Source organism: Lagopus muta, chromosome 4, assembly GCF_023343835.1.
Source record: "Lagopus muta isolate bLagMut1 chromosome 4, bLagMut1 primary, whole genome shotgun sequence".
NCBI classification, from domain to species: Eukaryota; Metazoa; Chordata; class Aves; order Galliformes; family Phasianidae; genus Lagopus; species Lagopus muta.
In genome coordinates, this window is record NC_064436.1 from 3,900,099 (window position 1) to 3,923,354 (window position 23,256).

Consider the following 23,256-nt stretch of genomic DNA (forward strand, 5'->3'; position numbering starts at 1 on the left):
ATTTACACTGAAATCAAATTCACCATGTATTTGTATTTTTCCTTTTCTGAGAGAAGAGTTAAAATAATTTCAGTATCACATTGAAACTTAATTTCTGAATCTTTCTTAAAATTCTTTATTATATTCTTTCACTTAGAAAAGGATTTATTATTATTGTTATTTTTAGCACAAATTCAGTCAAAGTTTGAAGTGCTACAAAGAACTATTTAACCCTACTGCAGCATTGTGGAATGAGAGGCATGATGTGATGTTTTGCAGAGAAGGCTGAAAGCAGATCATGCACATGCCCACAAACAAAAGCTTTCTTCTTAGTTTACCATGTGTTAATTAAGATGACTATTGTTGATTTGCTATGTGGATTTGATGATAGATGATCAGTTGATATACTATGAAGAAAAAATTCACTGTACTTAAAAATTAAATTATAACAAACTCTGCCAACTTAAACTGTGCTACAGTGATATAAATGTAGGTGTCTATTAGGTGCAGGACCTAAACTTCCTTTTGGCTTAACAATATTTGATATAAGATCATGAGAACAGAACCCAGGAAAAAAAAAAAAACATATTTGATTCTTTGCTTATTCTGAATTCCAAAGGGAAAATTATGTGAACAGGAAAGGAAAATAATATCAAATAAAATAATGAGAACGTTAAGGGTGGGAAAAGTTTGTATATACGTTCATATATGATATAGATGTACACATGTGAGTACATATACACAGATTAACAGCCACATTAGAAATCAGACAGATACTCAAGTCATTTAAAAGTCAAGACGATGCACAAGGCAGTCTATGCCTAGAAAGAGCAAGTTTGATTATCTTTCAGAAATCTTACAAAATCATTCCCATTTCTAGCCAAGTTTTTCTAAAATAGAGGGCCAGTCTCAAAGCAGTTCTCCTAACTTTCCATCAAATACATCTACTAATAGAACAGCAAGAAGCAAGAGAGGGGGTTGTCTATACTGCATTATGTGTAGCACAGAAGCAGGCTCACGTTCAAAGAAAACTTGACCTCGTGGTTTTTTCTTGAGCATAGACACTATCTTGAGAATATTGCACTTGGTGCAATGTACTCAGTTTAGTTTATGAGATAATTCTATATGCTTTTGCAGGTTAAAAAGTATAGTCTAAGTGATAAAACTTGTCAAAATCTTTCTTTAGAAAATGACTGACAGTGTGTCATAAAAGAACAACTAGAATTGTAGATATGTCTGAAGTTAGGCTATTTTTCCTAGTAAATAGTAAAGATCAATAGCTTACTGTATCTTTACGATAAACATGTGTAGCTAGTCAGGGACAAAATACGGTCTTCCCTTCTCTTCACATTGCCTGAAGTGTGTTATAGTTATTAGCAGAATGTGAGGAGGAAAAGTCCAAAGTGATAGAGATTTAATAAACTAGCCTGAAAAATTCTGCATCAGTTGCCAGACTACAAGTCAGGCAAAATAACACAACCCAAAGTTTTATGGCTTTATTTTATTTTTATATCCAGTTGACAACATTCACCAAACTCTTATTCAAAGTCAGAGAAGGAGACACAATAAGTAATGTCTTCTCTCCTGAGTTAAGGCAAAAATAAGGAACTTTTACCTGTGGATCCAATGAAATCATCTCCGTACTTGTTAAGACCCTAAACATCTCCTTTAAGCTTCTGTCTGCAAATATCTATGTAAATCTCACTTAGGCAAATTGCTTCTTTATAACTAAAGGAGCTGCTCCTCTAAAGACATCTGATGCAATTTTGCAGCCCTCCCTTCCTTCCTCCCCAGCAAAACCAAACGCTTTTATATTAGAGTTTCTGTGCCAGAAGCACAACAGTAAGTTTGAGTGTATTTACTAGTTAGACCAATTTGAATCTACATTTAAAACTAAACTTTTGGAAAAAAAAAAAAAAAAAAAAAAAAAAAAAAGAAAAGAAAAGAAAAGAAAAGAAAAGAAAAGAAAAGAAAAGAAAAGAAATATATATATATATAGTGGCTTTGGATTTGTTTGTATATGAAGAACTGGTAAAACAGTATCATATATTTAAAAACCCTTGCTCATGTTTTTAAACACATTGATAAATGCTGAAGTTTAGTATGTAGTTATGCAAAAGAAATATCAATATTTGGAATCTTTAAATTAATTTAAAATACATATTTAAGAAACACTTAGAAATATCATTTTTAGCACTAGTTCACAGCAAAGCCTAGTCCACTATTTAGTATTACCAATATTCCACTGAAAATACTTGAAACATTTCCTATTCCTGAAATACATGAATCCTGAACTGAGATATAAGATCTGGTTGCTTAGAGAAAAGATATGACAATTCATGACAAGGCTTACATTTGATAGTGTTCCATGGTGATACATTTTTCTTAGTGTATGTCAGAAAAGATTTCATATATATATATATATATATACACACACACACAAAAATTAATACTTATTTTTGCTTTCCATGCTTTTAAGACTTGATACTGTCTGTGTATTTGTATTAATCCTTTGCTCTGTCACAAAACAAATCACAAACCTTCATTCTCCTCTTCAATACTCAGAAATCCTTCCTGAGTATATATATATATAAAGAATAACATGCCTTGTCTCATTAGGAAACAGCAGAAGCCTTGATTTTAGCAAAAATATTTAAAATTAAGATTTGAAGAAATAAGAATGATTCAGAGAAGAAAACCAAACTCAACAATATATAGTCAGATTTGTTGGAAGATTTATCATATTCGCAAACAAAAGCTTACATTTTAAATCTGATTTTTTTGTTGTCACTCTTTGAGCAATTCTCTAAAAACTTTAATCCGTTTATTTTCTCCACTCTCCTCAAAGGGAAAGGCAAGTCACAAAGATACACATACATTCAAAGGATTATTTTCCACTACATTTTTTTCTTAAGACCAAATTCCCTCAAATATTGCTTGGAAAAAAAAAGGTTATTACTGTAACTGTAATCTATGAACAACAACAACAACAAAAACACACACACACAAAAAAAGCACAAGGAACATCACTTCATTGCACTACAGAAAAATATGAAAAAATATATTTGTACCTTGCTCTCGCCACAATATATTTGCAACTGCAGCATGAAAGGGAAACAAAGAGCAGAAAACCCAAATGAACAAGAAAAAAAGAAAACAACACAAAATGATAAATCACTTCTGAAATAATTAGGATGCTTTAACCTCTGATTCACTAAAATCTGAAAATCAATGGAAACAGTGGATTAACAATAGGATGAAACAAAGTTTTCTATGTCTTGCACTAAAGTAAAAAACAAAAAATGATTGAAATTAAAATGAATCTCATCCCTCCCCATCCTCCCCCGCCACCCAAATTGACTCAATTAGCCTTCAATTGTGTGTTTCATGATTCATTATCAAAACAAAACAAAAACACATAAAACACATGGAATTACACGTACGTGTATTAGGCACATTAACTGGAGGTGACACAATTTTGGTCATTTCCTTTAAGCACCACTGAATTTTGAGATTAATTTCAGAACACAGTTATGAGACAAACATGCAAAGCCAACATGCATATAAAATGTTCTTCTGCACTGCTGTAGCATATCTATGACACTGAAGATGAACTGGTGTATGATATTTGACTCTAACTATATTCAAAAGAACACAATTTGGGGGGGGGGGGGAAGGTGAGGAATACAAGCTGGCATGGCAAGTATGTGTTTAATATTCGGTTTCCATGAAAATGTGAGTTGCATTTTATCATCTTGTTTGGTGTTCAGATTTTAGACCTTTGAGATCAATGAAAACTAATTATGATAATTTACTACTCTGTAGCTTTTTCTTCCTGAGGAGAAAAAGAAGGATTAAATTTTAAATCTTTATAGTTCAGCATAATATGGAACACATTGTTTAAAATGCCACACACACACACACACACACACACACAAACAAAAAAAAGTGTTTTATAATACAGTAGTCTTAAGAAATAAAGAAAATTTTAAAGGACAGAAATACAGCACAGAGAACACACCACTTAATGGGCAACAAAATTGTGATGTTCATTGAAACACAATGTCGCAAAACTAATTAATATAAGTTAAAAGGAAAAGGTCAGAAAAATTATTGAAAGAGATATTATTAGAAACAATGTTGGTTACTTAAGCCTGAGAATACACACAAGAACCATAATTAATTCTGACAAGCCCCAGATACTGTGGTTTTTCCCAAGCACCTTTTACTGGGCACTGTTGAAGTCAGGACTTTGTCCTCAACAGGCTTTCTGCCTTGTGCAGTGCAGCATCTCTCTCATTCTCATGTTCTGCCAGAATAGACAGATCATCAATGGATGGAGAGGCCCTTGGAGAAAGTTTCAGTCTACTTTCTTAAAAGCACATGGGTCAAAGTCTTGGCTAACAGCCATTAGGTTTTATTTTTTCCTCTGACTCTTCTATTTTCACTTGACTGCTGATTTTGTTTCATTAATTGTCTCAACAGAACTACTTCATTATGTGACCTTAGACATGGTATTTAAACTGTGTCACTCAGCTACTTCTCAATATAGTTAAGGTGACGATTACTTTTTAACCTTAGTGTGTTAAGTGTACAAATTAGAGATAATACTATATAAGTAGAAAGCAGCAGTGAAATGAAAAAGTGCTAGAATAAAATTTTTCACATTTCCACCACAGAACTTAAGTACCTTTCTTTCAAAATGCTTAGTCTGCATTCTATTTATTATCTTTAAAACAGCTTAATTATATGACTTAATAGTGCTAGGTGTACGTTATTTTCAAATTGTAATTGCCTTGAGTCACTAGGATCCAATAAACTTCCAAAGGCCAGTATTAAAGCAGCATGCCATCTTGTCTCCAATTCAGGCAGAGCAGTGCCCCCTTTACATCATGAGGTAGAATTTCTGTTGGTTGAATTGCTGCTAGAGTCAAAATGGGACAACATATTTGAAATTTATTTCTGTATCACCTACTTTTCTACTTTCTCTTCTGATTTCAGGCCGTAGATTTCAAAACACCATAACTTTGAATAAAGTATTGACTACAAAAGCTGAGTATGCATCCTCTACAAATCCAACTTCTCCAAATGAAATTTCATGGTGACTCTTACTAACAATAGTATGGCTGCCAAATTTAGACCATTCAATGTATTTTGCTCCACGTGTGTTTTGGAACCCCCAATCTTCTTTCCTGTATGACAGTGTCTATATTCAGATGATAGTTCCATTTTTTTTCTTGGAAATCTTATATATGTGTATTGTTGTTGTTGCTCTTTCTGAAAAAAAAAAGCAAATTAATTTCCCCAGGAAAAGGAGGAGAATTTTCTATAAAACTAGTTTTCTCTTCACAATATGAGTAAAGAACCATGTAATTACTGTCATTTGATGTCCTATAAGTTTTGGCATTAACATCTACCTTTTATCAGTCTTTTTTTTTTCTTTTTTCTTTTTTTTTTCTTTCTTTTCTGGAAGTAACATAGGAAAGAAAATAAAACATAATTGCAACTATTCAACTCTGAGGAACTACATGAGATCAAATCAACTGATTTAAGATTTGGAGTACAGAATGTATTCATGTTAATGCAAAATTATATGCATGAGGTTCTGAGCCAGATGATGAAAAAACAACAGTTAAAGGAGATTAAAAGGGTGCTTAAAAAGCCTGGCTCACACATTTTAAAACAAACAAATTAGCCAGAAGAAAAATGAGACATTTCAGAGTACAATATAAAATTACAAATGCCTACTATCACTTTACCTAATAAAGGTCAAGAAACCTCACTTAGTTTTTAAACTGTGCCTATTACTTATATTCATGGAAGATCTCCAGCCTTGAAACAAAGACTGCAATGCTGGTCCAGCCACAACCCCTGTAGATGCTGATTATGTTAAAGAATATATTGTTTTGCTTTCTTTAAGCTTAAACAACAATCAGCATCTTCAACCACATCCTATACTCAATTATCACACATACTTACAAACTTTAAAATTTACATATCCCTGAAAAACTTTCTCAATTTAAGACAGAACACCACCATCTGCTCTTGTGCCTTATTACCCTGATTTGTTAAAAGAAACATATTCAAACAACATACAACTATTAAATATTAGCAAAGATACATCTGCAGCCTAGCAGAGGACATTGCATTTGAAGACTTTGAACAGGCCACAGCTTCTGTGTTGGGCCTAGTATTTAAAGCCTTGACAAGTTCATGTGTTAGCACACGTAGGGGCTGAAACAGAATATGCTGGAGCACCTTATGACACTGGTGAGTGTTATAACAGAGCAGGCTGTTTTCAGTCTCCCAGGAGGAGATATTTGGTTTTGTTTGTGAAGCAAGGTAAAAGCCAACACAGTAAATATATATATACACATATATATGTTTTTTATTCTATCTTATTGATGTGTCTATTTTAATACACCATTCACAGACCTGTCATATTAGTAATCATATTTTTTACTTTTGTATACACTAGCATCACTTGCTTCAGTGGTAACTACCTAAGAAAATGCTCAATGATCTTTTAAATCTATGGTTTTTTCTTTTCTTTTCTTTTCTTTTCTTTTCTTTTCTTTTCTTTTCTTTTCTTTTCTTTTCTTTTCTTTTCTTTTCTTTTCTTTTCTTTTCTTTTCTTTTCTTTTCTTTTCTTTTTAATTAAAAATTGCCATTCTTTTGTATTTACTGTATGATCTACTTGGTCTTCATTTCTTTTCTCCCCATGTTACACATTCTGAAAGCGAAATAAAAACATTCTCATTAATTGTCAATTAAGCAAAATGGGTATCAAGTAAACCTTAACAGCTGACGTATTTCCTCGCTTGTCATGATAAATAAGCAGTGCAGTTCAAAATGGCCTTTGGAATGGGAAAAGACCGGCATCATATGTCATATATTATTCCAATAAACAGAAGACAATAAACTCATCTTTTCAAATATGGATTCCGAGTCATTTACTTTTATTCCATATTTGTCTCATCCAAATACAAGCTTTGCATTTAAAATACTGTTACACCTTTAAATGTTTAAAAAAGCAATTTCAAGATGTTTGAAGGGATGTGCTCTGCATACTTCACTGATAGCCAATACTAATGGCACTGACAACTAACCTGCTTAATATCCCAGATGCATCATAAGAAGAACTAACCTGTTATATTCCCTTTTTCTCATTCCCTTACTTTAACCTGTTGCATAGTAAAGCCTTGTCTGGCAGCTGAACCACACAAATTTATTACTATCTTCTTTTTTTAAAATAATAGTGCTGAAAGTGAAGATAAGGTTAAGGTGATCCACCTTTTTTTCAGCATCCACTGTCAAGCAGAACGAAAACATTTACTGAGTTATCTGCTTTTAATTTTATTCTTATTCTATGTGAAATTCAGATTTGACGGGTTTACAAACAAAAGTGTAAAATGTAAGTTAACACAATTTTTCAGAGTTATCTACTGACTGCATCAACTTTTATTAACGTGAATATGTCAATACAAATTCTTTGAAATTCTATTCTGTTCTCCTGAACATGCATTTAAATTTCAACTCAGGTTGGGCAAAAATAATAACCAAACATTTTTATGAATACTAAACTCTTATTTGTCAGTTTGAAGTCAAAGATGCACACTTTGCTTTTGGTCAAATGTGAAATTCAGTCTCAGATGAACTTTTGGACATTCAGCTGATTTAATATATGTAATTTTAGATTGGGTACTCATATAGGACAAAATATTTATTTGTTTATACATCCCTATTTTAATATACACTCTTATAGGAGAGTAAATATTCAAATCTTTCAATAAATTATATCATATGGATTGGTATGATTAGCAAGAATTTGCTCCTTACCTTCAATGTTAATCTTTCTCTAATTTATTTTCTAAAAGAATTCCTTTCTGGTAGCACATTAACTCAATAGAGACTACAATAAAAGGAAGAAAAAATGGCTCATGAGCTGAATTTCTGCCCCATACTTGCAAGCTTGAAATAAAGTCTTTGTCTATGATGCATTCAACAAGTAAAAACTTGTTTAGCACTGCCATAAAATAAAATGCCAGCATAAATTATCTCTGAGAAAATTAGGTTAATAGGTATCATTCAGTATAAGATGTGACAGGAAAATTCTATTAAAGTTGCATAAAGCCTTTCAGAGAGAATTTAGGCCATAAATCACAGTCAAAAGGCTTTTAGTCTCACTCTGAGCTTTAGAAAGCGGAGATGCCTACTTGCTTATGATGGCCATAAAACAATGAGACAATAGCATACACATCACATAAACTCTTGCTAGGTGTTAGGACAATGACATTTCATTAAAAAGGCAATGTGATAAAAGCAGATCTACTTAATGGCAAGGCACAAATATATTATTTTGTAAATACAGCACCAAGACATGGTGCATGAGACAATTTTTACACTGCTCTGCATAACTTGATGAAAGGATTTGCAGGACTTGCTTTGCAATTTAGTGGGGACAATGACATAGTGGTCTAACTGAATAATACAAGATCCTGTGATTGATAACCAAGAGTAAAACTTCATGAATATTAAAGCATCATTGAGTAATATCAAATTACTGAAAATGCCTTAACAACATTATTTGATAAGATTTTTATTATGACAGCTATCTCCAGGTGCATTTGTCTCAGTAAAATTTAGAAAAAATCTTAAGGAGCAAGCTAAACTATATTTTGGAAAACAAGATTTTGGAAGACATCAAGATAAATGAAAATAGTTCAACTAACAAAGTAAAAAAGAATGACAATTTTTTTTATTATTATTATTTTTTTAGCTTTAAAAAGGTTTTTTAGCTTTCATGATCCATGATTCGAGTTTGATAGGATTATGCTAAAACAAAATGTAGAGGAAATCTAACCCAAACTAATGCACCTGACAAAGTCAGGGAGAAAGAAAATAAATAAAGGGATTTTTCAAGCTACTCCAGTTAAAAATATTTTAAAAGGATGGAAGATAAGAATTTTATGTACCTGAAAAATCATTCTTGGAAACATTCCCTTCCCTTGGATGATCTGGTTTTTGGGTTTGTTTTGTTTTTCTCAGTACTATCTTTTTTTTTTTTTTTTTTTTTTCTTTAGAACACTAGATTAAATTGATGTACTCTATTCCAGCAATGTAATTAATTTGAATTAATCCCAAGTGAGGATAATTTTTTCTCCCTATCTCTTTCCAAGCTCAGGAAATGGTATTTATATTTATACTCTGTAACCATGCATTATATTCCCTATTCAGCGATTAATTTTAATAAAATATGAAATACATTCCAATGGTCCTAATACTTCCTAAATATAGCCTAAATACAAAAACAAAGAAACAGGAAAAAAAATAGCAGATGGAAGCTGCCATTGTTGCAGTTTCTCCCTCCTCTCCTCGTGGTTATCATTGCGATCTGCATCTACAAAAAGGCAGTAACAAACTGCCCAGTCCACCTTCTTCAATATATTATTAAGTTACACTGTTGAATTACCTGCTCTATATTTTTGTTCTTCAAGTATTCCCAGAGTGTTTCAGTAAAAGTATGTTGAAAACCTTTACTTGCCTTGTGGGTTCAACGAATTGGGTGGATCCAACCTGCATTTGTGACTACCAAATTAAGGCACTGGCATAAATCAGCACTGCAGCTGTCAAGAATTTGTGCATTCTCACTTTAAACTGCTAAATTCAGTCGCATGGTGAAGAAAGCTGTCCGTTGATAAAAGAATTGAGGGTTCTTCAACGTGCGCTTGCAATACACTGCAAGCTAGAAAATGAAAAGCCAGTTTTATCAGTTACTGCACAGGTGATTACTATTAGAATAAAGACCCCACTTACAAAAGGAAAGAAATAGTTTTTAAATAATAATAATAATAAACCAGCCTTAGTTACACTTAAATTCTAATTTTTCTAGCAGAAATTGTTCCAGTAGCTTTGAATTCCTTTACTCCGATGCAGCAGTGAAGGCCCTGGATAATTATCACAAATGGCTGCTGGAGGTAAAAGAACACGATCTTGACTCCAGAGCTACTCAGGTTTCAATTCTTCTGTTATAAACCAGATTTTGTTAATGTTCTGTGGGCAATATTATTCCGTAAGTATTTTTATATTATATTTGCATAGAAGCAGGATGGTAATTGAAAACAGGAGGTTGATTAAATACTTCACAGCCTACAAAGCAACAAGAGAAGGTAAATCACATATATATATACTCAAATAATATTTAAAAACTGGCATAAAAATAATTCCTAAATTAGTTTCCAGGAGGTGTTTGGTCTGCTGCTAGGAATTTTGAACAAATTTGAAGTATATAACTATGTTCAAGCAGAGCACTACTATATGTTCCTATGTTGTTCCCCTTCCATTCCTCCCAAATCTCTGAAACATCATGATTCAGGTAGCTGCAGCCTAGACTGGAGTGTGTGTCCTAGACAGAAGAATAGACAACACTCCCACAGAATTCAATTCAGTCAGAAATAAAAGGAAGAAAATGTAATTACAGGCTAGCTACTATGTTCTAATGGAAACCAGCTCTTGTCAAACAAATATGATTATATTCTCTGATCTAATTACGATTTTAGAAACATAAAAGTTCAATAGACGCAAATCAGGATTTTGCTAAACAACTAATTTGTTACCACAATTTTCTGATTATATATTAGAGTTAAACAATGGTAGTTATGTACACATTAAGTGTATTAAAAACTGGCAATCTGATTGACCTGAAAAAGTAGTTTTTACTGTTACAATATTAGTAAATATTAGTAAATATACATAAACTTCTGCTGATAGTAAGACAAAAGCAAAGGAGTGAGTGGATGCAGAATTCAAACATTACAATGTTTGTATTTCTTCACCTACCACAATAAATAAATAAATAAAAATCCATTTGGTTTTGCAAACAGCCTTGCCTACTTTTAAGAAAATTTTATCAAAACTAATTAACATCTACAAGCCAAAAAGACACTCCAACTCCTATGATAACTTTTTTTCATGAGAAACTTCTACTTTGTGTGAGAGAAACATTAATATCTAATGATGGTACAAACACAGGGCAAGAATAGTTAAACAGTAATTCATTAGGATGAAACGAAAGAAATGAAAGGAAGAACTGAATTCAAAAGGGAAACTAAACACAGTTCTGCAGTAGTGAAAGAGATTTGTTAATAGATTAGAAAGAGAATTAGAAAGAGAAATAGGAAACTCCCCATCTCTGCATCTTTAATTCAGGCCTAGTTGCACTTCTGGGAGGACACACTTTAGGCAAACAAAGGGTTAAATCTGTATTTAGGAGTAACAATTTGCAATTTAATGTCTTGTTAAATGGAGAAGATAGATAAAATGGTTCTGTTATGAATCCATAAAATATCTCTTCTGAAAAACTGAACTACAGCAGAAAGAAACTAGAACAATGAAACCAAAACCAGATTTTAAACTGGTATTTGTGTAACAAATGTAATTATACCAGAGACTCTTTTCAACACAGATGAGTTGTCTCAGGTGTTTGTAGAGGAGCTTGACAACTGAGAAGACTGTAGTCTTCAGTGAGATTTAGACCAGGTTGCTGACTCTTAGAATGCTTTTACTAGCTACATCAATGATCATCCAGCTATCATCCAGCTCAATGAGATCACTTCTAGTTGGTTTTACTGTAGATTTGAGTTAAAATGGAATTTAAAAAAAAAAAAAGAAAATAATTTCCAGTCCTTAGAGAATTAAAACAGGATAGATAATGCATTTAGCAAATTTTTAGACGCTTCTGTTCTAGGAATGGGGTGTAAAGATCAATTTATGGCGTATGCTGTTTTGTTCTTGTTGACTATAAAATTCATGATACATTAAAATGCACATTGTGAAAAGCAGTTTAAAGAATCAGTAAAGAAGATTCTAGAAAAATAGAAATAATTATTTTCTTTATGAAACCAATTGGAAATTACTATAAAAATATGAATATCTAGTGGTAAAATCTGACAGACTGCTTTATGCTTTTATAAAATGCTGTAATGATAATAAAGTTTCTAGCTACAGTAAAGCATTTTCACGAAACACTGGCTTTCAGCTTAAGACCAAGTTTTCAGAGGTTAAAATATCATCTTCAAGAGAGATTACAAGATTCTAACATTTCTCAGGAGAGAGGAAAAGAGAGCAAAGATCACATGATAAAACACATGCACACCAGGAAGAAGGATAATGAGAGAACTGAACTTGTACATCTCTGGAAGAAGGCTTAATGGAACCTAATAGCAGTCATCCAACACCTGCAGAGGTTTGCAAAACAACAGAACAAGTCTCTTTGTAACAGGTTCTACAGTGATTGGTATCACTGGAAAAAAACAGGCTTTCAAACACACAGGCCTTTCTTCAGGTTTTATACAGATACAAAATACCTCAAAGCCTGAAAAATAACGACTACTGGGAGTTCAATTTCATGGCATTTACACACTTAGACTTGAGAAATCAAATAACTACTAGAGCTGACAAGAATGATACAAGAATAACTAGAAAGATCTATCCTAAATTATTTCACAATATATTCTGTTTCAACATATAATCCTTCCTTTGATTGCATTATCTTTTCATTTTGCTACTATCATCATTCTTTCCACAATACACTGAAGGTTTGCCCTTTGTTTTGTTTCTTTAGAATATGTAAGACACATACATGCATTAAATGTGTATGTAACTAGTGCTATAAACTTGAAATCCTAACAATCTGAAAACATTTTCAGACATACAGATGAAAAGTCTATTTGTTTATTATTTAAGTCTAATTATTTGTAATTCACTTTAATTCAAATAGAGGTACTGGCGCATGTAAGATTTTCTTTTAGGACTTGTTTACACTAGCAAGATTTATCCATCCCCAAAGGAATGACCTACCTATGTCAGTTCTGTTGTAAATATTCCATTCTCAAAAACCTGAATACTGAGTTTTCCACATAAAAAAATTGGTGATGTGTTACAAATCAGATTTCACAGATGACATCCAAAAATTTAGCTTATTATGCAAAGTAGCATTTGTAACAAAAAATGTTCAGACACATGGAAGCAGTTGATTGGATACATTAAAAAATGAAGGTTTCCTTTTATTCTTAACTATCTAGGAAATAAAAAGATACATCCTGGTAAAAATGGAACTACACCCTTATGTTCACAATGTTGCATATAAAATCACTGTGACATTCAAGGCAGTGTAATGACAGTTTATATTTTAGAGCACCGTTGTTAAAAATTCTACCTATTCAGTAGCCAATCAAATCAATGCTTTGAAATTTATTTATTTATTTGCTATAAGCTTTATTTTGCATCAAATTTTAGAAATAGGGAACCTCAGATTAACTGACAAGCTAGTCGGAATCTGTTCTACTTTTGTTCCAAAGCAATATTCTACTATAAAAAGGGAAAATACAAACAAATAAAAGCCAGAAAATAGAAACTAACAACATTAATAACAACAATCACCCAGAACTTCATTAAACTTGATTATAAAGATAAATGTCAGCTAAATTCCTTAAAGGACGATAAAAGTAAAATTGGGGGACGAAAAGCCCGAAGTCTCATGCAAGCAGTTTTACTTATGTAATTCTCTTCTTTAATAATTCCTACGTTTCTCCAAGAACCAATTTTTTAAGATAAATATAAAGAGAAAAGCGTTAATAGTAAAGCCCTTGTACTTCACCATAACAGCTTCCAAAGCTTCCAATTTACAGCTAGAGGATGTTAAAGCATGTCTTGCCAGCAGTGCTCATTGCATGGTATGTCATTTTACAGATCATGTAAAGGTAGTTGATCTGAAATTACTGGATCAAACAATACTTGAAAATGGTATTTTGCATAATTATCTTAGATCAGGTCTTTTGGAAACACAATAGTTTAGATAACCACAATATTTGGAACTTGGACAGCTGCATATAAAGGTTTTATTGTTGAGGTCAAACAAGTCTTAAGAAACCATAAACAAATTCTCATTTGTCAAGGTTTTGTAATTTGACAACATTGATAACTCATTTCACAGATTGCAAAAGGCAAATGAAAGTGACCGAGCCACTTCATATCACCAGTATTAGAAATTTAACATGATCAAACAAGTTATTTATGCTCAGCTGCCTTCTCAACTGCCTGAGCAGTCATTTTTGTGACACTTAAAAACAACTGTTAAGAATCATGAAACAATGGTTATAATTAGCATTACTCAAATCAGCTAAATAACAATATTAAAACTGTAGGTATAAAATTTCCTTCCATGGAGGACTTCCTCAAAACATTTAAAATTTAATAAAGCTCTGGAGCTGAGCATATGGAACCAAATTCAGCATCTTACGAGAGGAAGTGTCAGACAGATTTGCAGTGCTACTAATCCTGCCTGCAGTATATTCTGTTGAGTACTCATCACTGTTGAATTATCTTTACTATGTGTATTTCCAGAAAATGTGTGCTATTGATAAAAATAACTGGTTTAAAAGAAAAACCCAAAAGCATGTGAACTCAGGAATGAAGAAGAGAATATGTAGACAGACAAATAACAAGTAAAATGGGTTTATAAGTGCTGCTACCATCCCATGAAGGATAAAGAAAAACAGTTTACATTTGTAAGACAGATTTCTATGGCAAAGTGAACTCCAAACTTCATAAGCAAATGCAGTCAACTGCTGTTTCACATTTCTGGAGAGCCACAGTTAAAAGGGCACAAGACAGAACGGGCAAACTGGAACTGATCTGGACCTGATTTAGACATGCTGAGTACTCTCTGCAGTAGAGATCAAGTCCAGCAATGGCAAGATATCATGAGGGCAAAGTCTAACTCTTGATACATGTCAAGAACACATACACATTTTTTTTTTTTTTTCTTTGATTTCACCTTGAAACCACCTTGAAACAGAACTGTTTTTCCTTATTTAGGCATCTTTTCCTTCATACAAGGAACAAACGTATAATGAAGAAACCACCACATTTCTAAATGAGGTTCACACTCTGCCTTTTAGGTATTATTTACCTATTTTTTAATAATAATTTCATATTTAAGTGAGGGCTGCATGTTTGGTTTTTTTTTTGTTTTTTTTTTTTTACTTCCCATAGTACTTACGGGTCTTTCGAGCAGAATCTTCTACAAAAAGAGAAGAAATGTCTTCATCCACTCCTGCTTCATTCTTTGCAATGCAAGTATATGCTCCTGTATCTTCATAGCGCACGTTACTAATGTGTACCTCACTGCCATTTGCTGAAAGGAAGGAAAATTCAACGTACAGGCATACTAAAATGCTTTCAGATCAAACACTCAAAAGGCCTTCTCCATTCATGCTAATTAAACGGTTTTCATTCCTGATTTCATAACTTGGAGACGTGCCAAATCTAATCAAAAGGTGTTCAAATGGGTAGTGAACTGCATGCACTATTACTCATCTTATGGATACATGCAATATCTCACTTGATTCTGCAGTTTGGATGTAAACATCAACCTGATATTTTATATAGATTTAAGTGACTGTGGTCATATTTATAATCAACTATGTTTCATTAGGTTGTGTTTTGTCTATTACCACCCTATTACAAGCTTTACAAACAATAAGGCAGGTTTCTATGGAATATAATGGACTACATTTTCAAGATAAATAATACAGAATTGTTCCTAGCAACCAGAAGCCCCTATGATTGCTTTTTTGTCAATGAAGTATGACAGAAAAGAATTGGTACTTTGGAATTTTATACCTACATCAGCATAGGAATCTATATGAAACTATACTCTAGAATAATTTCAGGAGTATTTTCAGACTAATCTTGGACAAAGTAAACACAAATGAGTTTTGCACATGCAAAATAAGCATTAGCACACAAATGAGGAGTTGTGCACCAGCTTGAGTAGGAATAGCAAGAGAATCCAAATTTCTCAAGCAAAGGTTTTCTTAAATATTGTCATGTAAATAATGATGTGAACAATGACTCACTGCATTGTAAGTGTAGCATGCTTGTTCAGCTATAAGATTTCAAAAACAACTTTCTAGAAATTCTATAACATGGACTAGAAGGGACACTAGGTCATGGTAAAAACCTCCCTCTGGATCTATGGATAATATGCTATGTCTAATGCATAGACAGTTCAACTCTGGGACAGGAAAAGCTCAGAGAAACTATAAAACTTTATCTCATATGAGTACATTCAGGAACACTGAATTAAATTGTGCTTTGCTGGTTCGTTTGTTGGTTGGTTTACAGAAGAAACATTCTAATTAAGTAATCATAAATATGTAACATGGAGGCAAGGGAACAAAAACAATCTTGCACTCAAATCCCTGAAGGGGAAATCAACAGAATGCTGCCATGAAAGATGAGACCACCAGGAAGAGTCTAGCACATTCTACTCATAGTAGAGAATCTTTCTGTTAAGGAAATTGTTCACACATATTAAGGACAGAGAGCTGTGAAAGCACAGAAGCCTCCATCATTTATAGAGAAGGTAAGACTCTACCGAAGCAGTTGCCATCTATCTGTCCCACTCTATCACTGCAGCCGCATTTCTGTCCTGTTTTTTGTTTGTTTGTTTGTTTTTGCAGAAGAATGAGATGATATTTTGAAGATAATACGGATATCATAAGGTTTATTCTTCAATGGATGATCAAAGTTCACCAGAAGGACTACATACAAATGCCACTCTGGATAGTTTCACTGAAATCTACAAGCCCTAAAGATGATAAAAACTGGCTTTTACCATTGTTTAGAAGTTGGACTTCCCTTCAGTTGTGTAGGTTTCAACGTTCTTAGGTTGCTTTTGATTTATCCTAGTTTGCTTTTTTTAATTGTTATTGAGTACCTTTGCATGACCTTTGAGGTCTGCTGAGACCCCTCATATAAGAGCAAATCCATTTCATATATTTCTGTCCTTTTAATCATCAGTTCCCTACTTCTCACTGAGATTCTTACAGTCAAAAAAACTCCTGTTTTCAACTGAGCCGCAGTAAAAGTCCAGTATCAATTTAAATCTGGGCTCATGAAAAACAATTAAATTACCATCAATGCATAGTAAAATAATAAAATATTCACAAAAACATTGCTTCCTAATTTAAATAGAAATTCTGAATACACCTTGAATGGTACAAATGTACTTGCTGTGACAAACTCCAATATTGTAACTAGAATTGGGTTTTGGGCTGTTTCTCGTACTCAGAAGCTACATATCTTTTAACTAAGAAAAGCTACTGGAATTTACTGGTGATTCTGTTACAGTGTAAACCTCTTATTTTGATTACAAGAAAGCAAAGTACATGCATGCGTTAGGAAGAAATTTCAAGATATTGCCTGAAATGTTTTAACTTAGACTTCAACCCTTGTTTAAAACTAGGCAATAAGAATACCAAGTAGAGAAACGATGCCCTCATAAAGCTTTTGCAACCTGTAGAAAACAATAAATACGTCCATTTACCTTGAAGAGTTAGCTGTTTAGATAACTTCGGAGTGATATCAATTCCATTCTTCAGCCAGCCAAGTTGTGGGTTAGGAATACCTTCAGCGTGGCACCGAAGGCTAGCTGTCACTCCTGGCTCCCTTGCCTGACTCTCTGGGTACACTCGGATGACTGGTGGAACTGAAGTTAGAAAACAAATATAATTTAGGGAAAAAAATAAAGTATTATTTTCATTTTAAAAAATCATTACAAGCAATTCTAAAGACTCCTGCAGCTATATACAATGACAGTGCAAAACACAGATGTGACATTAGTCACATATTCACTCACATTCAACACTGAACTCTGTCAATTGAATTCATGAAGTATAAAATGTTCTGTGAGAAAAATTCCTTTTCACCGTGTCAGAGAAAAGCCTGAATTCAGTATTTGGGAGTTGAGTAACAAGATTTTTTCCCTTAAATTTCTTTAGAAAATACGAATAATTTAGAGCTAGGAAGCAGCCACCTGTGTACAGAGAGGGTCATCGTCTTATTCCACAAACCTTTTATTTGACACTTTCAATCCTACATTTACACTCTCACTAAAACACCTAACAATAACCTATCCTTCTTGTAAAACACAGATAACCATGGTTATGATACCTATCATTACCTTTAGTTTATACCTAATTACAACATTCTGAATTCATGTGAAAATTCCAAGTCTCATCTAGTAGGTATTAACAGTGTAAACTGTTATGCTTTCAAAGAAACTTCTGGCTCACTTAATAAAATGTATGGCACTGCATTCAATATATGCTACACAACTGCAGGAACTTCTAGATCTGATCCTATTTTTCCTTTTTAATTTATTTAACAAAACATTTCTAGAATGAAATTTGAATTTTACACACATACAAAAAAGTAAATATACTGTCATACAGAATACTTGGTATTGCATTCTTTTTTAGGCAGATCAGAAAAACAATAAATTATTAACCATGTATAGAACAGTATATGTTGCCATTTGGGGGATAAATTAAATTAATATTGTACATGCTTTATATGGTAGCTAGTTAACTGTGAATTTTACCATAGAGCATCTCACATATCTGAATCTGAGGCTTAATCAGATCAGCTAATCTTACTTAAGTGCTGATACTAAAGCATTTGGTTTGAATGGTTTATTTTTTAACTCTAGAGAAGTAGAGCTCGGACTAGTTCTTCCCAGCTTGGTTACCAGCAAAATGTAAGAACTTGTGACAGCACTTTTAGAAGAATTGGAACCTTGCTGCAATGCATGCTTACCAAGAACAACAAAAAATCTGCTGCATAGTGCATCAGTACTGGCTCATGACCTGGAAGAGGACATACTCGTATTGGCAAACACTGATTAATCAAGATTTAGCAGTATTGCTGTGTTGAATTTTTATATGAGTAATTGGTGATATTCTCCTTAATTACACATAGAGAAAACTATTTTGAAGTTCTTTCTAAACAAACAAAACCAACCAAACAAAAGAGCAACTACTTTTAATGAACGTTACAGTAGTATATTTATCATCCAAAGATTTGTTTAATGTAGCTTTAAAAATGTGGAATACTTGGCCGGTGTCAAAAAACACAGCTGGATAGAGGATGAAATATCAGTTGATACTGAAACAAGATAACAAGATCAAAAATTAACTGTGTCTGTTTTGGCAAGAGATTAAATATTTTCAAATGCTATCCAACTGTTTACAAGAAATATCCCAGCATGCTGTCCTATTACATCATAGAAATGCCTCAGATTTCTAGACTGCAAGAAATACACATATGTACGGCATCTCAATTAAGACATAAGAATCAGAAGGTTTCAGGGATATTTTAAACCTAATTATAGATGAGAGTCTTTTCAAACAATATATATGGAAAATTACACATAACTCCAGAAGAGCAAGTACAAAAATATATTAATAAAATTAAAAAATTGAAAGTTGTGGCTGCTAATTGCTTAGACTACCAGCTACGAGCAGCATGTCTATAACAGTGATTTAAGATTTCCACTGAGTTTCTGGAAGGGAGTGTACACAGATGTCTCTATTTCTATGCTCATATCAAGCCTAAATTTGTCATCCGTGTTCCCCCTCTAAATGTTCCCTGTTACCACTCTCCTGTGGTATCTGTGTGATACACTGTCCTTCCCACTGTGTTCTTAATTTCAAAATCCTCTCAACTGTATGATTGCCTGGCTTTTTCAGTACCTTACCTCCCAGACTAATTCTGCCTCTCTTCAAAGGGTCCAATCTTAATCTCTGCCCTCTTCAGCATTTCTTGACAGGAGGTTCTTTAATGACCTATGTCCATGTTGCAGATTCCCAGGGCATCAAACCCAAGTGGTTTATTTCTCCGTTTTACCCGAAGAAGAGCAAGGAGCTCCATTGCCTTAAAGAGGGTATTGCCATCACTGAAGACTTACAAGCAACATCACAGTTCAAACCACTGACTGCAAGGCACTGCATACCAAATATCTATTATAAGATACTGTTTGTTTTGTGTCAGTGGAATATTACTATTTCATATGAAAACTTGTGGGAACTTCACCACCATGTTCCAACAAACTTCTACTTGAATGAATGAAAAAAGAAGCCTTCTGTCTAATTTTGGATTTATTTTTTTTTTTCCCAGGGAATCAGAGAACAAGGAAAAGAAATTATTAATTTAGCTTGGGCAAAAGGGTGATCGTCCCCCCTTGATTCCACTCTCGGAACACCCTGAAATTAAGCTTTTAGCATCTGAGATTGGTATTTGTTTGTGAAAAGAATCAGCCTGACATAAATCCAGCAGTTGGCTCCTCCTTGTTTTCTTCCCAAATCAGATTTTCTATGTTAAATACACCACTTCAATATAGGTTTAATAATTATGTGCTTTTGGAAAAAAAATGTCATTTTACAAGATCTCGCATACCACTGGGAATGCTTAACACCTGGACACATAAACCTGAACTTTTAGGCTCACAAAACCCCTTGAAAGAAGCTAACAGTCATATATTGCCCATGAAATGTATACTCCTGTCAGTGAAGCATGAGTTAAACAACCTTCTTAGTATCAGGTAAATTAGACTGCAGGGTACTGAAGTGTAGTAGCTTCAGTCAGTGTAGCTTACGCTGTCAGATGGATTCATGATTAGCAGAATCATGAATAACACAAATTTGGATGAATCCTGAATTAAGTTCAACAAGACACATCACATTCTTGGCTCCAACTATGATGAATGTATAACTATTCAGTTATTCTTTCAATTGTTATAAAAACTGCTGAAGACTATTTTAGCCAGGAATAATAGGAAAAAAAATAGGAAAGAAATAGACTGTTCAAGTTGTCTGGAATCCAGAGAGAATGCATTTGTTTAAGAAAGTAACATAATGTACTTTGTTCATCATATTCTTCCATTGCTCAGTATGACAACTCTTCTCTTTGACTGAACGGATATTTTGCTTTGAAAAACAAAGATGATAAACTATTCCTCAGACACTATAAAACATTGACTTATATCTGGCTGAGGATCTAGACTCTTTCATTACCTTAAGGTACTAAAACTTTTCTTTCCAGTACGCCTCTGTCTTAGCACTACATTGAGGAAAAAATCTTGTCACCTTTCTGCAAATAACTTGCCTTGAGTAAGTTCAGGGAGTAGGATACCATTATTAGTAATACACTGAAAGATAAACATTACTGTAATACTATGTCTAAGTATGATTCTAGAGTAGCTCTGAATCTCAAGACAGACTTCCTTTTTATTTGTAATGTCTAATGACCTTTTATTTCTTTCTCTTTTGCTATAAGCAAAATATTACAATTTATTAGTTAACTTCCGATTTTCCATTTAATTGATGTATACTCTTTATTTTGCCTTAAATAGCTGAATATTAACATATAAAGCAAACAAATATATTAATGTGTTAAAGGGCATTTTAGAAAAAGGTGGCTCTCTACTTATTAAAATAACCTTCATTACAAGAAAATCTGAGTTATTTACAAGGGTTCACAACTTTGTTTGGAAAAAAAACTCTATCAGCATTCCCTAAAAACTTTTTGAAATATGCTGTGGAAAAAAAAGAGTCTAACAGTCACAAAAGAAATTATACAAACATTTGTGAAATACAGATGACTCACCTCTGTATTTATGTTCTATTTGCAGAAGATTCTTTTTAGAGAAAAGAGAGATCTTAATGATAAATTGTGGAGTTGATAGCATAGATATTTTTGGGGAGACATAATTAGATAGCTCCTCTTTGTCTTCAGTGATATTAAGACCAAAACATATCCATCTATCATTATCTAAAAACAGACTTCCAAATTCATGGGTTTTATGATATATGATGCCAACAACACTGAAGGAAAAGTACTTGATGGCATGAATTTCATTATCACAAATATACAGAAGAGGAAAAAAAAATCAAAATGACAGGCTCAGACTCTCATTATTGTAACCATTTGATAAAAGAAAGACTGCGGGGAAAAAAAACTGGCTTTTGGTGGAGCTGAAGACTCAGCAATTTCGTGAATGAATATGACCAAATCATTGTAGTTTTTAGAAAGGGCATTTTGAAAACCTTTTCTGTTGAATGACTTTTTCAGTGTTCAATCAAGCAAAACCTGGCTGCTTCTCTTAAATATGTCAGCAGTGTCAGTCACTTAGATCATATAAATGAATCCCTATATAAGTGATACACCTATGGAATTTATATTCTGCATAGGGAATTATTCAGAAGTGCATCATGAATTTAATGCAGAGATTTCAATACTGCAGATGTGTTTTTGACATAGGAATGTCCATTATGAGTTGACGTCCCTATTTTAATACTTAACACATAGTAGGAAAAATAGTTTTTGTAGGTAGGTGCTATAATTCAAACTAATCTTATCAGCACCTCCTCTATCTCCCCTGAACAGAAGAAAATAATCACATATAAGTCTTAATAAAAAGGATCAATAATACAGTCACAAAACTCACATTGTGAAAGTTTTAAGTATAATTTAAATGCAATTAATTAGTATTTTTAATGAAAAAATACTCTTGAACTATTATATCTTTGCTGATTTTTTTTACATACAATTTATAGAAAAAAGTTAGATATCTACTTATAATATTGCTTACCATGTTTACTTACTGTATTATTTAAAAAATATTATACAGAACTTTCACTTCAAAAAAATGTTTTCTACAGCACTGATTATCTGTATCTTTTTTAAATACTTCAGTGAAAGTTCATTATTCATACATGTATAAAGTTTGCATTACTCAATGCAAATAATATAAATATTATTTCTTTAAAAATACAGATTTCACAGATTCACAGATTCTTTGATACTAATGGAATCAAAAATTTCAAATCTAATTACATTGTTTTCTGTGAACACTCACATTCGATCTTTGAGATCAGAGCCTCATTAGTCACTGACTTTTGTCTAAGTCTCCTGTTAATACTTATATTATTAGGCATTATCACAGCTACAAGTACTGACCACCATGCCTGTTCTTAGGAAGATTACTTCTTAGAAATACAGATCTAAAGTATGAAACAGCTGTTCATTTGACCAAAGCTTTAAATCTTCATGGTTTTAACCCAATTTATCTATAATGTTAACAGCAGATGATACAGCTGAGCTATGGGGTTCCTTTCCTTTCTCCCTTACTCTTCTAGAAATCAGATTTTGGAACATCAAGTGTTATCTTTCTCCAAAAGAAAAATAGCATTTTATGACAGCTATTTTGTCACCAGAAATACCTACAGCTGTCCTCCTTCACCTGTCCCATACTATGGTCCTTAACATCCTATTTTTACAGAAAAACTTCTTTGAGTTTCGCCTCACTGAGGACTGAGTTGAGCCAAGAAGTAAAACATATAGAACACAAGTGTTATAAATTTTGCAGGATTA

General features: G+C 32.9%; 1 protein-coding gene across 5 annotated transcripts in view; it reads right to left on the minus strand.

Moving 5' to 3' along the window:
* FSTL5 (follistatin like 5) overlaps positions 1-23,256 on the minus strand; it is a 239,717-nt gene that overhangs the window by 27,623 nt on the left and 188,838 nt on the right. For 3 of the 5 annotated variants that reach the window (XM_048942357.1, XM_048942354.1, XM_048942358.1), the window contains 3 exons: positions 17,372-17,533; positions 15,041-15,175; positions 3,051-3,077 (listed from right to left, as the gene is read on the minus strand). In XM_048942357.1, the coding sequence (XP_048798314.1) occupies positions 3,051-3,077; positions 15,041-15,175; positions 17,372-17,533 (324 nt within the window). The remainder of the gene's footprint in view (positions 1-3,050; positions 3,078-15,040; positions 15,176-17,371; positions 17,534-23,256) is intronic. The other 2 variants (XM_048942356.1, XM_048942355.1) reach the window with 1 other exon arrangement.